General features: G+C 35.3%; 1 protein-coding gene across 3 annotated transcripts; it reads right to left on the reverse strand.

Annotated features, from left to right (window-relative positions):
- Positions 1–1269: 1269 nt before the first annotated feature.
- LOC7468676 (CHD3-type chromatin-remodeling factor PICKLE) lies at positions 1270–18383 on the reverse strand. 3 transcript variants are annotated; one of them, XM_002309629.4, is made up of 31 exons: positions 18220–18383; positions 17731–17877; positions 16192–16329; positions 15947–16101; positions 15518–15679; positions 14258–14499; positions 14050–14145; positions 13809–13945; positions 13523–13735; positions 13338–13445; positions 12538–12588; positions 12327–12426; positions 11275–11417; positions 11086–11189; positions 10575–10713; positions 10283–10452; positions 9805–9871; positions 9575–9697; positions 9008–9117; positions 8840–8921; positions 6782–6988; positions 6087–6240; positions 5901–6006; positions 5727–5801; positions 5171–5232; positions 4998–5074; positions 4631–4761; positions 3222–3603; positions 2494–2629; positions 2166–2239; positions 1270–1984 (listed from the first exon to the last, which is right to left on the reverse strand). In XM_002309629.4, the coding sequence occupies exons 2-31, from the start codon at positions 17872–17874 to the stop codon at positions 1457–1459; spliced, it is 4416 nt and encodes a 1471-aa protein (XP_002309665.2). In that variant the 5' UTR covers positions 17875–17877; positions 18220–18383; the 3' UTR covers positions 1270–1456. The 3 variants fall into 3 exon arrangements, with proteins under 3 accessions (XP_002309665.2, XP_024459075.1, XP_024459073.1); XM_024603307.2 differs by lacking the exon at positions 18220–18383 and adding an exon at positions 18063–18213; XM_024603305.2 differs by lacking the exon at positions 18220–18383 and adding an exon at positions 17989–18196.
- Positions 18384–19109: the final 726 nt, after the last annotated feature.

Raw genomic sequence — 19109 nt, forward strand, 5'->3', positions numbered from 1 at the left:
TATGTTTTGTAGCTCTCCATGAATCTTTTTAGTTGATGGTGTATCATTTTTTTAGTGAAATGGCACCTTGTATAAAAATTGTTAGTCCTTAAATCAAAAGTAGTGAAATTAGCATTCTAAGCACAGTTATTAAACCCGATCTGGTTTAGCAGGGTAACTTAGAAAATTTACGATCTAGAACCTTTCGAGTTCAAATTTCAATTTGAATCGAGAAAACATTAACTTGACCAAACTTAATTAACCTAAAGGTTGACTCATGACCCTACTAAACTTGTCTTAGTGAACATCAAGAATTTTTTTTAAAGAATGAAACAATGCTGTTTTGATAAAAAAAAACAAATTAACACAAGTTGATCCATGACCTACGAGATTAACCCAACAACCTAGTAACCCGGTTCTTTTCTAAGTCATACCTCAGGCCGACAACTATGATTGAAATAGCTTTTCACTTGAAGTAGGTGTTAGTACTTAATGCTGAAATTGCAAAAGTAGAAAAGACATTGGCATTTGATAAACCTTTCTATAATGTAATGATGCACCGCTCCCACCTTATTCTGAGTCTCGCTCCTAGGAATGGCATTTCATAAACCTTTCCGGTTGTGTACTGGGAATAATTGCAGAGAATCGTTCGGTAACACTAGCACTTCTTCCTATGACCATCGCACGAAACTCTTTCATTCATCAAAGTTTAAGTTGATATCAGATGATCATCCCAAGAAACTCCGAACTTGTTCGCGTTTCGCTCCTGGCCAATGGCTTCCTTTCCGGTTATGTTCTGGGAATAATTGCACGAAATCATATGATAAACACTTCTTCCTATTTCTCAATGATATCAGACGATTATCCCACAAAACCCTTTCATTTCATACATGTTTAAGTTGATTATTTACTCTTTCTTTTGCTATACTGCTCTTGTCAAAGAAGACATTTGCGATCCTTCTTCCTAGCCTCTGTGAAAGAAGGTACTGCTTTAATAGTAAAGGTGATCTCCTTCAAAGATTGGAACTTAACTAGCTGGGAGAAATCTGATTCGAGTTACACTCCTTGCCTAGCTCCTTGAAGCAGAATGAAACCCAGCTATTAATTAATAAAAGGCGTTCCTAAGCCCCATAGATGAAAAAACATTACCTTTCATCACCTTGGAGTCAGTTGAAGCTGTGGGAAAGTAGTAGGCATAAGCAATGACAATGATATTAAATTTATCGAGCAGGCAACTGAAATCTAGTGGAAATATAAGCTGCATTGTTAGCCAATGAAGTGCATAAAATCTCAAGCAATACCAAGATTTGCTAAATATTAAGAAATACTTGATGATTTTTGTAAAAGAACTGCACGATTTGAAAAGAGTACTTGAAGAGTACAGTTTAACTCTTACTTATTTTTGGCTAAAGCCTGTAAAACTAGTTTGTTAGCTAAAAAGAACATGAAAAGGTTACAGGTATTCCATTTGTATGTATCAATCTAAAACGATCACCCCCGAATTTGATTTCTCTGTGGTTTCATTTTCATTTGATACAGCATCAGTGTTGGTGTCAGTACCATTACTTGTATCGACCATTTGCACATCCTTTTCAGATGTCCCTGGTGAACACATAGGTTCTTTTGGAGGCGTAACTGGGTCTGCAGAATGTGGAGCTTCTTCATCCGAAGATGCAATGGTTTCTTCCAATTTTGGCTCTGTCGTTGCCTCTTTCATTTCAACATCTTCCACAGCAGCAGCATTGTCGTTATTCTCCTTCTGTTGGTCAGATGGTGAATGAAGTTTAGCCTGATTGCTCTGTGATTCAGCTTGCACATGTTTGTTCGGTCCCAGAGTACCTTGTTCCGAAGTAGATTTTTGTTGTAAAGGAGAGAGAATTTGATTCATCTGTTCAAAAATCATCTCTAATGGCTGAAGGCCCTGTCTCAACTTGAGACTTGCAGGGTGGTTGGTTAAGGATATCTGAATTGTTTCATGAACATTTTGCTCCAACACCGTGCACATCTGCCAGGAGAATCAGAAAAGACAATGTGTTAATCCTCACATGGCTTTGGCTCAACCACTACCACTAGTGCGTGAATTGTGTCCAATTTCCATCTCAAGTGTTTCCTATCTGGTACATGATACAAATCCCATCCATTGAACATAACATGGAGAATCCAAATGAATTAGCAGGAAGATTTACCTTGTTATAATGCTCAGCCAATGCCAATCTATCAGGATTGTCATCACAAGCAGCTGCTGAAATTTCTTCTGATCCTGCATAGAAAGATTATTGGTCATCCATGAAATTGTTGATAATTAATCAAACCGATGTCACCTATAATCTGATTCAAATGTTGATAATTAATCAGGATATGTTTATATAATATCATTCAAATGTCTGCCACTCCATCCTGTAATAATAGTAAATTAATAATGAACTTCCCTTCAGAAATCTCTCAATTTCTTTTTCAGCAATCTCAAATTTGGTAATCTGAAGAGCAATAATTTATAAACAAACATGAACTTACCAATTGGTTCCATCTGAGGCAACTGGTCAATCATTTGAGCATTGATCTCTATGGAGCCTAAACTTGAGCTGTCAGCAGCCTTTGTTTCACCATCAGCCTCTTCACTTGTAATCTCATTTGGTTTTATATCACCACCCTGTGAGCATAAACAAGGGGGGTAAAGGAACTTGTGGGTCTAGAATCAATTCAAGTATCATATCAATACAAGCACCGAATACACACTTCTACTGTTCTATAAGCTCTTCCTCATGAACTGCTATAAAATAGAGAATATCTTGTGTTCTGTACCAAGAGTGCAAGGATATTGACTGGCTCTAGAAATATAAGGCTGTGTGGATTAAGCCACAGAATTTCCATATCTCAGTCAAAATCATTTAACAGAAAGAGCAAGCTGTCAACGGAAAAGAAAGAGGAAGACTCATGTGTCATTAATACTGTTGCAACGTGTTGCACAATCAATTGACAAAATAACTGCCTAAATCTAATTGGTAACAGTGGATAAGGAATACCCAGCAATGGTCCTCCTTGAAACCAAACTCTCGCTGGAGTTAAGATGTTCTAGCTTACAACTTAGCTATTCTTTTTCCTAGTATATGAAATATTGCAATTTAAATTAGATTTCCTAAAAAATTGATTGCATCCAAAATTTTGGTCCTTTGAATTTAAAGCTATCTGAAAATGCAAAAATAGTCAATGTACAGGAAACAAAGAAAATCAAAATCACTTACAAAGTAAATTTTCTGGTACTCCGCATTGAGTCCTCTCTCTAAAAGCAGCACTCTTTTCTTAATGAACTCTACCTGTCGTCTCTGCATATCTCTAAAATGAAATAATATAGATGAATCTCGATATGACAGTGCTGGGTTTGCAGCATCAATTGTCCCCTGAGCAACATCAGCTGCTACATCATTTCCAGCAACATTTGCCTGTGCCTGGGTGCTAGGAGCTTCTGCATTAGCAATGTTAGAAGTAGAACCATTTTGTGCTTGAGCAACTCCTTGCCCAAGGACAGGTAGTCTTATACAAGGAAGATTCAACTCTTTACAGATTATCTCTTGAACCTTCAAGTCCTTGTCATCAACAATAGCTTGCCATCTTCCATACCCATGCCTAGAAAGTAGATGACGACCAAAAACAAAGATCTTCATAACTGACTAAATTAATAATGTATTCAGCATGCAAATCTAGTTCACATAATACAGAGAAAGCACTTGTTTTTCAGCCTAGTGAAGCATCTTTGCATCCATTTCCAAGGCCAAGTGGTACCCTGCCATATGAGGGGCTAGAACTCAGGTTCGAGTCCCTGCTTCGGGTGGAATGGGGGCTTTTGGCACATTGTTTATAAATTAGGTATCTTTATTTTTATACACCTATCATTAGACGTTTGATGTGAAGCATATTGCAATAGTGAAACATATTTCCATGAATACCTATAAAAGGACCAAATTACACCAGGTGTATAACCGAAGCTCTTTTGTGCCTCTTTTTATCAATAACTTTCTGCAAAAACATATCCCTCACATCCACAACAGATTAATCTCCTTCCCATTCCAGATATGCACCAAATATTCATATTTTTTATAATTTAGTAGCTTTGATGGAGGTATTTGAACATTTAACTTTCAACCTCCTCTTTATGTAAGAGAGGCATGGCTACAAATTAGGCTGCACCTCAGGCACCCTAGATCCCATGCATCACTCTCCCCAAGGTAAAGTCTACTGGAGTTTAGGTTTGCCTATCCTATGCAGTGCTTTGATTTTATTATTCTTTCCTCTACTATCACTATATCTCCATAAGAAGCAATTTATCAAATATTTTAATTCTGATCTAAATAGGTACAAGGAAACTAGGGTGAGAGTAAAAGTCCTAGAATGGGTCAGACAATGTTCAGCATATTCGTCAAATCTTTAATTTGTACAAAAAATTTAAGTCCTGGTGCGTGCACATTCACATAAGATGGGAGATAGAGCACTTCAGAGACAAGCAAACTCAACCCAAATTAACAAAGCCTCAGCACAAAACTAGTTGGGTCTATCTATTTAGAGGCAAACAAAGGCAGAAATGCCAAAAAAGTGATCATGTATAAATATTTCAACAGATAAAAGTGATGTAACAGACAGTAATGAGAAGGCATACTTCAATACTGCATGAAGTAACAATGAATCGTGCTCTTGTTTCCAAAATTTTCCACTCTTCAGGCCTGGGTAGCGCAGTATAATGTCATCTGTGAAAAGGGCGCTACCTGGGTTCTCTGATGCAAACCTCGCCTATCATTTCCAAAAACACATCAAAATATATCATTTGACTGATGGGAGAAAAAATGGTGGGGTATAATGCCCATTCTTCTTATCTTAGCAAATGCACAAGGAAAGCACTCATGTCATGCTTTTTCAGCTTTAAGCACCTTCAAAAAGGCAGGCCCAAAAGAGGGGAGAAAGAGAGCCCAGGTGCGAAGAATTTAAAGTAAAATTAAAGAAACATGAATTTCAACTTGCAGACTCACCTTATCCCTTATCAAAAGCAGGACAGCAATCCTAACAAGTACGTCTTGTATTCTAAGACCCTCTTTAGGAACACCGTCTACAATCAAGATCATAGATAGTGAACAAAGCAAACATAGCACATTAACAGCGCAAAAAAAATCAAATTAAAAGCTACCATGTGAAGATTAATCACCTGAAAAATTTGGTGAGTCAGTTAGATCTTCCGCTATGTGAGTCAAGAATAATCTCCCATAACTGAAAATAGGAGATGGAAATACCACTTATGAAAACAACAATAAACTAGTGTATAAAGTATTAAAGTTGGGTCCCAAAAAAAAATACAATAGTTAGCTCTCTTTAAGCAATGACCAGGGTAGCTTGCAAATGATATGTAGGGAACAAAAATAGTGGATTGACAAGATAGGAGATCTAAAATGTATATAGTAACTGCATACTCTGTGAAATGAGGTTCCTAGACATGCAAGAAATTAAGGACAATATATACTTCAATAGCTTCCAAACAAAATCAAATCTTGTTGCCTTGAAACTAAACAGTGTATCTTCTAGCAACTATGAGTGCATGCATACAAATGTCATCCACTCCAAACCAAAAAAATAAAATTCAATAAGAATGCAAGATGTGAGTCATATGACAAAGATGATGCTGTTATTACAGGTTTTGAACGTTAAGTTGCTATAAATCCCTAGCACATATTTAACCAATAAAAGGTAAAGCTAATGTTCAATACTTTTCTACTTCTTCATATGTCTTCTGTTTCAATCGAGAGGCAAACTCCTTCCAGTCATAGTCCCCAACCCCAAACCTGCAATATAAAATTTATGTGAATGCTGGCACAGAAACATTTTAAAAATTTCATTAACCACAGGAACATTGTTCTTATTTTCTCAATGTAAGATCTAACCTCATCAAGATTTGTACAAAGGCAGCCCTCTGATTTTGTTTAAAACCCAATACTCTGAATGATCTTCCTTCACCTTCCATCAGAGGAATTGGTTCTGTATTATCCACTGCAAACCAAAATCAGTATATCATCAATTTCTGTCACCAATTCATCAGAAACAAACTAGGAAGGAAAAAAAAATACCACCTCGAGCTTTCTTCTTATAAGGCCTTCTTACTGTCTGAACTACTCCTGATGATGTTGTTTCACCATCAGTCAACTCAGCTTCATAATTGTCATCCTCGCCATCAGAGCTTACATCTTCTAGACCAGCAAGGTCATCATCTTCAACAGACACCATCTGAATCAGATGAAAATAAACCAGTTAATCTCATTTCCAAAGTCTCAAAAATAAAAGTGCTCTGTACAATTCAAAGAAGCCAAAATATATGAGCTAGTTAACATGTTTAAGCCTAAAAACACTTCTTTTTCAAAATTAACTATTGTGAAACTTAATTATTGTGCTTGGAGGGCTGAATTTGTCAAAACATTTAAATCTACACCCTAATATCATTCGAAATCTGACCCAAAAGAATCAGATACTTTTGCATGATGGGTCCCACACCACGCCACAGTTACATATTGCTTCAAACAGAGTTTTGTTTTGCAAGTTTACAATTATTCCCTTTACTGCTAATGGGGAAAAATGACAAAGAAAGGCACAAAAGGAAATTTTGAACTGCCACTTTTAGTAGATTTGAATTTAATTTTTGACCAAACTGGTTCCATACTGGCTGCAAGTGAAAAATAGCATACAATCTCATACCAAGTAAATTTCAATTCTTGATGATAACAAGCAAATGTGTTTTACCAAATATGATAGAAAGAGAACAAAACAATACCTGCTTACGGCTTCTCTTTCCTTTGCCCAAGGCATTAAACTCCTCAACTTTGTGTACTTCATAACTATCTTTTAGCAACTCTTCCCAAAAGTTTGTTTTTTCAGTTCTTTCAGAATTGTTTATGGTGGATCTCGTTTCCATGGCTGCCTTTTGAGCTTCCTCCTCTGCGGCAGCCTCTGCTTCGTCAATATACTCAAAATTTGCAACCTAAAGCACACAAAATGGTATTTTCCAATCAGAAGCGATTCAGATGATTGTAATTCAGAAATCAGACAGCACAGAACACAGGAATATAGAACCAATTCAGTTCTATGAAAAAGTTGCAGTAACAATTAAAGATACAATCTTCAATACAGTATTTTGCATTAGAAACCATTTCAAACATGGCTGAATACTCAAACTATAAGCAATGCATGACACAAGCCCTGTATCTGGGATTCACTGTACTCCTCATCAAGAGTTCAGCCATTCATTGACTTGATACAATTTTACCTATCATATACTAGGGGTGCATTTAAAATGATGGGTCACTTTGCTTTGTCATAATCAGTTAGAGAGAGAATCTAGGAAAGAAAAGATCTGCCAAAAAGATCTAATTCTCTTGCAGTCCGACTGCATCAAAAGACCCTTGCCCTCGATGATCTACCAAAATTTGTTAAATGAAACTAGATCATTCACACTGTTCCCCTTGCCTAATATCCATGTATATAAGGAACAACGTTATCAAAAACTGCAGCCTTACAAGAGATTTCTCAATATGGTTTGAACCTCACTCCCAAAGGAACACCAAACTTCCTAAAAGTCTTAGGACAAAATTCTTAAGTGATGCAAATGCAGATTTAAAATCAAAACTCAATTAATATGAACTCCGCTAACCCCAACAACTAATTAACATTTCAGCCACAGTAAGATAAAATTCCAGACACACACAGAGAGAGACGGAGATGGAGGGGAAGGAGACGGGGACGGAGGGAAGGAGAGAGAAGAGACAGTGAATTTATGTCTGCCTTTTCTTCATGTATATTGAAAGTAACAGGTTATAAAAGTTTCAAGAAGGTTTAGATTTGATTTTTAATGACTACAATTCCAATTATTCTTAGAATTTGGAAAGTTTTTATCAGAAAGAGTGCATATAGAGTAATAATACGCCTATGATAAGCATCACAGATATAGCCAGAAGAGAGTATCTGCAGAGAGGGAAAACATAAATGATGTATTTTCTAGACCATGATTTTAATCTTAATTGCCATGTGGTCATTAAAAGCATATAAGCTTTCTTTGTCCTTTTTTAATCTTGGTAAAGAGGCATCCCAGGCTCTTTGAGCATTCAATGAGACCCAGAAACATGTAACTGAAAGGTGGGACAACCAGAAAAATTCCTCGGGGCTGACCACCACAGGGGTTGTGGTGAATTCAACTCTATAGCAAACATAATATTTTCTCAGAACAAGTAGATGATATAAAGATAAGTTGGTTTGTGTGACAAGTAACAGTACAAAAACCTGAAGTGACCATCATAAATAAATGTGAGGCAAGGACATAAAGAGTCCAATAATCATGGTAGGATAACTAGAAAGGATGACTAGGAAAATGCCAAAAAGGCATCCAGGGAAGCTATGTGAACCAGATGTATATTCAGACTCCTATAAAGGCAATGTAACATGGTTAGTGGAAGTGGATGCTAAACCAATCTTTAAAAGCGTCTGCCTAAGATAGCTAAGATTAATGAAAAACAATGTGAAATGTGGTGAGGAAGATAAAACATGCGTTGCATAATTACTTCCCCTTCTATTATGCTTCCAGCACATGCACTAGGCTAGTACACAGCTTGTCTTCTAACAGGAAAACATAGTTTTCTTCTTTTAATGCATCAATCGGAAGAGTGAGGTAATATATGTGTGGAATAAAACTGTCTACACAGGAAAGGAAAAACAATTGCAAAATAGAGCAAGCCTATTCTATGGCTGCTACAGAGCAAGATCATGTCTTCACAGAAAATCACCACAAACACCTCAACAAATAACAGACAAAAGCATTGTAGTTAAAAAAAAAAAACACCTTAAACGCCTTCAAAAATCCATCTTCCTCTTCATCATCCAATGATGTTTCTTCATCTCCAACTTGTTCACGGTCAAGTAATCTATTCAAGAAACAATGCAAACTACTACTTTTAGCAAACGTTTAAATTTGTAAAACACTAAGATACAAGCTGTCAAATGTGTTTACCGATCAATAGCAGCATCATCATAATGAATTTGACGTGATTTCCCTGCTTCATCATTCTCATCAGCAAAAAGCTCCTTTGAACCATATCTTATGATGTCATCTAACTCTTCCTAAAACAATATCATAATCTTTTCAGTGATTTCCTCAAATTTTAAACCCACACATTTGTCATTAGGTATTTTTTTTTCCCATGATAAGAACACATATTGCAGTAACTTTTGTGTTGTAACTGCCCAAGAAATATACCTACATAAAGAATGTTGCGTGCATCAGTGCACCATAAACACAACAGCCAGCATTTTCTAAAAAACTGCCCAATATAGCCAAGAAAAAGGAATATAGTCTACTGATGAGTATGTGGTGCTCTCAGTATAAGTTCTGCATGGTTCATATCTTTTTAGTTTTTGCCACTAAACCATACTACAATATTAGCTATAATTAAATTGTGCCATCTCTGATCTGCAACTCAAATCATAATTTTCATTTAATTTAGCCCACACAAGCAACATAAGTTTCTATTATTACATACACAACCAAAAGCCTTAACCAATGAAAAAAGATTATTACCTGATTAATATTCTGTGCCTTCAGCCTCCCAACAACAAGGTGCTCTAAAACCATTTTCTTCTTAGTCAGTTGCATCATCCGTTCCTCAATAGTTCCTCGGGTTATGAGCCTATAAATCAATACCTGCAACACCAAAACAACACTTCAGTGTAAACAAATAACAAACAAGCAACCAAACAACAGCAGCAGCAACAATAGTTATCTATGACATCTTGAGCATAAATTTTAACCTTGTTGGTTTGCCCAAGTCGATGTGCTCTAGCCATTGCTTGAAGATCAGCATGGGGATTCCAATCACTAAAAAGCCAAGAATAATATGTTCAGTGAATTGAAAGTCAAAGAAAAGGAACGAAAAAGAAAAGGAACCAGAAAATCATTACAAACCCACAGGACAAATTGCAAATTTAGAACTTTTTGTGTTTCAAAATCCAGAGCACCCGAAAAGCATTTTGATCTTTTGAAAACATAGCCATTAGAGATGTCAGCAAATTGAAATAAGCATAGTGATAGTGCCAAATCTTGTCTCGGTCAGGTTACAAAAATTCAGAAAACACCAGATTCCAATCACCATAAATTTTATTACCATTATACCACCCTTAAACATGTAACTACTACTCTACCAACATTTCCACATCACCTGCTCTCATTATCACTTCAAAAAGGGATACCAAAAATGAAAATAAAAATATTCAAATGAAAACAATCAACCTATCATATATAATAACAGTATCAGCAGTTGCAAGGTTTATTCCCAGTCCTCCGGCTCTAGTTGAGAGAAGAAAGCAAAATCTTGAAGAATTTTTGGCATTAAATCGATCTATGCGCACTTGTCTCTCAGCTCCACCAACCTTTCCATCTATCCGTTCATACATCCATTTCTGACCACAGAAACAAAGTGAATGATAAAAGACTGAAACAAATAATGCATATATCTCAACAACCTATCACTGCAGCAGAGAAATACAGATTAAGAGTGTGACAAATAAGAACATGCTGATACCTTATGAGTGCAGTAATCTTCTAGCAAGTCCAGCATGTGCTGAAATTGTGAGTAAATGAGAACTCTATGCCCTTGTTCTTTAAGTCTCACCATCAGTTTGTCCAACAGTTGCAATTTCCCAGAAGTTTCAAGGAGCTGCCTGCCACATAGTTAATAAAACGAGAACAAAAGGAGCACAAAAAAGATCAGCAAATAAAATAGAGTGCTTATAACCACTGAAAAGTATCTTTATACACACTGAAACAACAGGGTACAGAATTAAATTTCAAATAGGCAGTCAAAAATGAAATGAAACTTCAGATGAAGCCATCCGCTGCCTCTCAAGCAAATTACACTGGCAGAACAGGCAAGGAAGATAAAGATTCTTTATCTTTATAAAGAAGATAAAGAATATGTCCAATCATAATGTAAAGGCACCACATGCATAACTGGAAATGTAGCTGTGTAAATGCACATGTGAATGCACTTGCACAAACACACAAGTACGAATACATAGAATTAAACTACATACCTGAAAGATTCATTGGTATCTTCAATATCCGGCTCCACTCCTTCTAACATATAAGGATGACAACAGAGTTTGCGCAATTCCATAACCACATTGATAAGAGAAATCTGGTCAAGAACAATCCAAGGACAGTAATATGTTAGGTTGAAATACATTAAAATAGCTTCATTTCACTACATTAATAAACTGCACCTGTGCACCACCACGTCGAGTTAGTATTTGATAGTTGCGAGTCAGAATGGCCTTGTAATATTCTTTCTGCTTGCTACTTAGTTCAATACGTAGAATGAGTTCCTTCTTAGGAGGTAGCTCTTTCATGACATCCTTTTTCACCCCTATAAGAGCATCACAAATTTGCACCCATATTCTCATCAATGCAAAAAAGATTTACAGAAAAGGAGATGAAAACCATCCTTTTGCTTCAGCAGGCCACAAAACAGACAGCAACAGCAAGAGAGAGAGAGAGAGAGAGAGAGCCCTTAAAATTGCATATTTAACAATTAAAAAAAAAAAACTACAGAGCAAATGCAATAGATAGGGCACACCCACTTCATGGAAAACAACTTTTGTCTCCCAAAACAAAGCTAAAGCCTTCTTCAAGTCATAATATACAATAAGAAAAGTTTTTTTGTAAGAACATGCATTTGTTCTTTTCACATTTGTGTTTCTTTTCTTGCGGAAGGAAACAAAGTGAAATCACAGGTGTTTCAAAATATAGGACAATACAAATCAAAGAAATAAATGTAAGTGTACAAACAAAATAGCAAATCAACAACCCAGCTCCTCGAAAGAAAGTGGAAAAATCTACCACTTCAATTACCTGTAGTTTCTCAATGGAGGAAAACAAAAACCAGGTAATGTTAATGTGCTGACAAGTGAAAAAAAATGAGAAAAGACTACAGGGGGGCATATTTTTCAGATGGTTTTCTGTGTTATACATAACAATTCATATATTAGTTCAAGACAGGAAACTACAAAAAAAAAACTGGTTGAGAAAGTACGACCCTAAGAGAAATCAAATGCTAAAACAGAAGAGGCATCCACCAAATAGTCAGATAACACTTCATTTGGCAGGATTTGGCACCTTCATGTTCAAAAAGAAGACAGAAAAGGTTCAGAGTTACAAAAAAGAAACACGTTTGATCGACACACCTAACATAAAATCATGGATACCAATAGCCCTGGAAATCCAACTAATCAAATGAGGTGCAAGTATATCACATAGAAAAGTTTTGAGATTTTACTTCTGAGGAGATGGGGAGCCAACATTTTATGAAGTCTCAAAATCTGCTCCTCTTGATTTATATCCTTAAACTCCTCTTGGAATTCCTCTAAACTTGCAAACTGCAAAGATTTTGACCAATAAGAGGAAAAAGGCCTTTCAATTTACCAATGGGCTCTTACAACCTATCATGATCTAACAAAAATCTTATGCAGAGTAGCACACATACTAACCTTCCCAGCATCAAGGAAATGCATGAGCATGAAAAGTTCATCCAGATTGTTCTGAGCAGGTGTCAAATGAGTGCTAGTAAGTTAGACAATTCAACAAAAACATATGTAAACAGTATAATTAAGTGGTAGAATATACCAAAAGGAAAAGGCATGAAAAGAAGGCTAATGGGCCATTCATATGATGATGGGAGGCAACTGCACATTAGTTTCTATCCAGATTTGCAAGACAAATATTTGCTTCTAAGCCTATGGCATGCATAAAGAACTCGCAAAACTAAAGGAATAAGATGATAAGATTATATAATAGATAGGAGCGCCTATAATCAATAAGAAAGAAAGTAAAACATGCATCCATACTGTGTTGCAAAAGTGCTGGTTTTGTTGATTAGACAGACCAAATCTGCCCATCTGCCAGTTTTCAAATTCAGTAAGCTAACTTTACAACATGATTAAAATAACCAACAGATACTCCCTTAAATGCTCCAGAGGCAGAACATCAAAACAAACGATGGGATGCAAGTTAAACAAAAGAACACTTGACAAGCCTTTCAGTTATTGGCACAATTAGTGATTTCATACCCAGTGGTTTCGCTTAAGAAATACAAATCCAGACTGGAATCAAGAGAAGCATAAAGGCTTTTACATTATATAATAGGTTTAAGAGCATGGGCATACAATAAAGCATTTTTACTTTTCAATTTTATTCTGATATTGGTACTTATTATATGCAAACATTATTCCCCAGCAAAAAGCAATAATCTTAAGTCCATGAGATTCAATAGCATCATTAGACGACAAACCTGAAGAGGGGTTCCAGTCAAAAGCACACGATGGTTACTACAGTACTGCTTCAGCGAGAGAAACAATTTAGAGTCCTTGTTTTTTAGACGATGACCTTCATCAACAATCTATATGTAGATGTCAGTGTTAAGTAGCAATAACATGAGGGGACTAGCACAGCACTCATTGAGCCATAGAATGTTACCATGCATTCCCACTTTATTGGTTTCAGCGATGTTGAGTCCAAGTTAATCATCTCATAAGACGTTAGAAGCACATCAAATTTTATTCTATCTTGCTTGCTTTCAGTAACAACTTGACCAGATTTCTTTTTCTTGATCTTCTTGTGATTTTTGGGATAGTAAAACTCATATTCCCTTATGACAGCACGAGCTTGTGCGGAGCCAACATACATAACCTGTACAAGAGAAACTTCCACTCAGTGTTTTCTTACCAATGAGTAAGATAACTGAAGAGTTCCGTGTACATACAACATTCATTTGAGGTGCCCATGTTGCAAATTCACGTTCCCAGTTTCGCAATGTTGAAAGTGGAGCTACTACCAGATACGGAGAGATGCCCTCTTCGCGAAGAGATGCTAAAAATGCAATACTCTGTATAGTTTTCCCTGTAATCAAACAAAAGAGGGGGGGGATGTGAATACATTGGCAAAAAACAATGACAAGCTATCAGTGCAAAGACAACAACACAAAAAAATAAAGCAAGACTCACCAAGGCCCATCTCATCAGCAAGTATTACATGTGTTTGTTTGGACCAAGAAAAACGTAAGAAGTTCAGCCCTTCTAACTGATAAGGATGCAATGAGCCTTCAATTACAGAAAAAAAGAGCACTCGGGAATTAACAAAAATTCAACCAAGTAAATCTTAATAAACGAGTATGCTAGGTTTCAAGAAGGAAGAAAGACATGAACGATGTACCTCCAGAAAGAAATTCAGGACTGTGATCACACTGTTGAAATTCTTTTGATTTCTTCTTTGAATCAGTAGCATCTTGAAGGCTGCTCTTTTGCTTGCTCGGTTTGTGAGACCTAGATTGAATTTTATTAAATTTTTCTATTTCAGGCTGAAATGCAGATACATCTGATTCAAATTCCCAATAACATTCATCGTAAGGGAGTTCCTTGTACTTCACAAGATATTCCTTCTCATCCTCATCTCCCCTGAAGCATGCAACAGTGTCACATTCAAGAATCTTGTAACAGAATCAAACAATTTCAAAAGAAAAGAAAAGCTGAAATAGCATATCTAAACAGCCAAATCACACCAGTGTTATCAAGAAATGCAGCAAGTAATAACAGGTGACTATATTATAAATGGTAAATTTCCACTCTGATACTTTTATGCTTTAAACTTTAATTAGTGATTTTAAAGTTCAAGACACAAGATGTACATAAGAAAAGCACCTCCTCAAGCCAAGGGGGCATCCTAAAAAATGCATTAAGATATAGTAAAGAGGTTCCAAAATAGAATGATGAGGGCAACAGGGAAAATCACATGGCTATGCAAAGATTAGCATCCCTTCAAGCATCAAATTATTCTGCTGAACTGCCTTACATCCAAGGATGGATCCAAGCCCCCCTCATTGAGATTATAACAATCTGTTTATTTTCTTTGAAAAGAGCATTTTTTATTTTTATTCCTAAATTAAAATTGGTTTCTTTTTTCCTCGAAACATTTTTCTCAACATACTCAACCTTTCATGTATGAACAGTTTCCCTCCACTACCTTAAAAAATGAACACATTTGATCCCTGAAAAGAGAAATTGTCTTTGCCCCTCAAAGCCCTCAATCCTGTATAGGTCCCTAATTATGTCTAATCTTTAGATATGAAATTGTCAATGCTTGAAGAATAGGGATTATTATCTCCAACAACAAAAGTTCTGCTAAGAAACATGCATGTAAATTATTGTATTAGCAGATCAATTGCATGCTTCCATGTTCTCAAATATAATTAAAAGATAGAAGCTCGCGTACTTTTAACTTAACAGAAGTGAACTCCACACCATTGATTTTGATTTTCAACAAAAAAAAAAATTCCCCACTTCAACGTTTGTTTTTAAATCTTTTACAAACAATCAAACATAAGAATAAGAAAAGGCAGTGTAAAACCAAAACTACATTTTATTTGTGCATGTGTGTGTTGTGTGTTTGTTTCATTAAATTCTCAGGTGAGTCAACCTGCAAGCAAGAATCCGATCAACAGTTGTCCATTCAGGTCGGATAGCAACAAATTCATCCTCGGAGTTGTTGTTTGATGCCATCTGACGATTGAAGTTGTTTACTTTAGTCTTCAGACGGGGATTTGACTTGAAAGCTTTTAAAAACTCTTTCTCAGGTACCCTGTGAGGAGTTGTGCAGGAGAAGATAACCAAAAGGAAAAAAGAAAAACAGCAAAGAAGTGAGCAAAAAATGCTGAATAGACAGGAAAAGGACAGCATTGACAAGAAAAAAATCAAGAGAATATCATGCCAGGTCAAGCCTGGTCATGCTGTAGCAACAGCACAGAGGAGAACTTGAAAGCATTATAAAAGGATTGCAGAGTTAACATGTTATTTTGCATGCAATTGTTCTTCATGAGAAAGTTGGAAATCATATAAAAAAAATTACCAAGTGCAATGTAGATAAGATAAGCCTTTCCATTTCACAAGATACTGTTTTACAAAAATTTGCTTTGAGCCCAGTTTAGAGGCATCGCTATCATCAGCAACAGTAGGGCGCATTTCACAGTCCAATAACTTATCGATATCATTCAGAGGGCTAACCTGCAGATGAAAGAATAGTAATTGTCAGTTATGAAAAGAATAATGTTGATGTAATAAACAAGAGTACCCAAGAGTGTCATGGAATCATACACATTCAGGGCACCTCCAATTGCTAGGAAAAGGAGCTTTTAGTGGTGGAAGCAGGCACTTGGAATGGTAAGCATATGTGCAGGTTTCACAATTCAGAAGATTCTCACTTTCTCCACAAGCTTGACAGGAATCCTCCTTCTGAATGAGAGGGAAGAAAGAAAGAGGAACTATTAAAGAAACATTAAGTTTGTAAAATTTTTAAGACTAAGAAAGACAATCATGGGAGGACAACCAAAGCACAGCATCTACATTCACTGGAAACAAGTGTGGGAGCATGGATATGAGAGATCTTTCAAATCAAATAGATAATCTGCCTCATGTTCAAAGCATGATTCTCCTCAGTTGTTTTGAAGTTCAAAGCCTTAAGCAACTAAACCCCCAAATCATAATTTTGTCTCTCTCTTTTGTATTTCATTACATTGCATTTCCACACAAAAATCATTAGTTTTTAAATCAATTTTAAAAAATACGCATTAATTCTCTCGGTTGCAGTCAAATATTTTCCTGTTCCATCACCTTCATCTTTAAGTTCAAGGTTTAACATGACAATTAATGAAGGCTTATTCAGTTAATCAACAAACTCCAATGAAATCGAGAAAAAAGAACACCAAATACATGATGATATAACGGTATCCTAGAATCAACAAAGATTGCCCACAAAAAGATCCAAACAAGCTTATCATTTCCTACACCACCCCAAACCAGAAAAAAGAAAGGAGCAAAATGCTATTGAAAGTATGAAACTACTCCACTGTCGACAGCAATCCTCCAACCCAAGAAGTTTTCAGCTCTCATTTTTGACAGGCTGTGTCTTTTATCCTGATTAAAGCAATCTAACTCATAACAATGAATAACTTCTTCAAGGGCAATGGTAAAAGTGATGCAATGAAAAGAAAAACTCTAATAGCAAAGTACCTCAAATAGAACCAACCAACTCAAAGCAATCCAGTCATTGACCAAGGATCTCATCAAACCAAGCACTAGACCAGCCACAGATTTTAAAAAAAAAAAATAAAGGAAAAATCTGCGTGACTAACAACAGCCATAGGACAACAAAATTGCATTATTTTTTCTTCATTATTTCTACAGGATATAGTTCACTCAACTTGGAAATTACTGAACACATCAACTTTATTTCTTCTGTTAACTAGCCCGTGCCCGTGCGCACGAAAGGAAGCCTTAAAAACATCATTAAAACATCCTTAAGAGCAACAAGTCAGCCACATTCCTGATCTTTTTACATGAAAAATATCAAATAAAATTCATTTTGCTCAGGAATTTAACTCGTTTTCAGTAGTCAAAACTAAAAAAAATAAAAACACAAAATTCACCTTAAAAACAAAAACAAAACAAAAATCCTTAAAAAATATTAAAATGTTAACGCCTCAACTATCTTAACCTCCAAGTGAAACTAGTAAAGCATCAAAGTCGGTAATTTACATCAACAGCAAGGTAAAAATAAAAAAAAACCATTATCATCCAGCATTAAGAAAGTACACATTAACCTACAAGAAAGAAGTGGGAAGAAAAGAAACAAACCGCGTCATCCCTGACAAATCTTTCAATTTTCTCCTGGGGATTTTTAGCTTTCCCGGAAACATAATCATCATCGTCTGATTCATCCAAGTTATAAACTGGCCTCCTTTCTGATCTAACACGTAGCCTCTCCACTAAGCTACTCATTTTCTGCAACCAGAACAAAAAAAACAAAAAAAAACTAAGACATCCCATTATCAAACACCACAAACTCAAGAATCATAAACAAAACAAAACAAATCAAGAGTACAAGAAACGAACATGGCACGTGCACCAATTCATGCAAGAACAAAAACCCACTTGATAAAACAACAGAAATTATCAAAATTAATCACCATTTCAAGAATTAAAAGCCTTCTAGGTCAGTGGTTATTGAAGTAAAGTGTGTATCTTTGTGTGTGTGGGTCTTTAAAAGCAAAAATGGCAAATGGGTTTTCACTCTTTTAAGAGAGGTTTTGTTAATAGAGGTTTTAGAGCAAGAGAGAAAATTACCGGTGGATCTGGGGATCCAACGTTGTGAAAAATCCTGGCTAGACCCAAAAGAACACCAAAATCGGAGTTGGGCTACACAGAAAACTAAAAATACGGTGCTAATGATGTCATGTCACCAAAGACAACGTTTTTTCTTTGGTTTTTTTTTAAACTGAAAGTACTGTTTATATAATAGCGAAGAATTTGCATCCGGTTTGGAGTGCGGTATGGATTTTGCTTTTTGGTATTTTTAAAAATATATTTTATTTTAAAAATATTAAGTTAATATTTAAAAAAAATTATAATTCTAATGTGATGATGTTAAAAATAAAAAATATTTTAATAAAAATATTTTTAAAAAACATATTATATCATAATATCAAAAATTATAAAAATTATTATTATAGGATTACCAAAGTATAGAGGGAGGGTGGAATGAAATTAGTCTTTTTAGTTTAATTTTTATAAGGTATTGATATAGCTTTTGTTTTTTATCAACAACAAAGAAAAAAAATTTAGTTAATTAAATAATTTTTGCCTTTTGTTTTAGACCTATACATATAATTATTCGAACATTAGTTTTATAAAATTAAAGTAATCTACTTTTCTTTTATGGAAACATGTATTTCATTTATTTTGCATGTAAAATTTCATCTTATAATAGTTTTAATTAGACATATAATTTTTTAAAAAAATTACAACTAAAAATATTTTTCTTAAACTTATTTTTTAATAATAGCAACTATAAAAACTATAATAGTGTCAAATATTTACTTCAATATTGTTCAGAATTAGGATACTGAAGAGATTAGAAGAGCATGTCAAGTTTGTTAACTCCGATTTTGAAGATTTAATGAATTGAACAACGATTTCTTTCTTTTAATGATAAGAGTTAGGTTGTGTTTTCATGT

Source organism: Populus trichocarpa, chromosome 6 (genome assembly GCF_000002775.5).
Source record: "Populus trichocarpa isolate Nisqually-1 chromosome 6, P.trichocarpa_v4.1, whole genome shotgun sequence".
NCBI classification, from domain to species: domain Eukaryota; kingdom Viridiplantae; phylum Streptophyta; class Magnoliopsida; order Malpighiales; family Salicaceae; genus Populus; species Populus trichocarpa.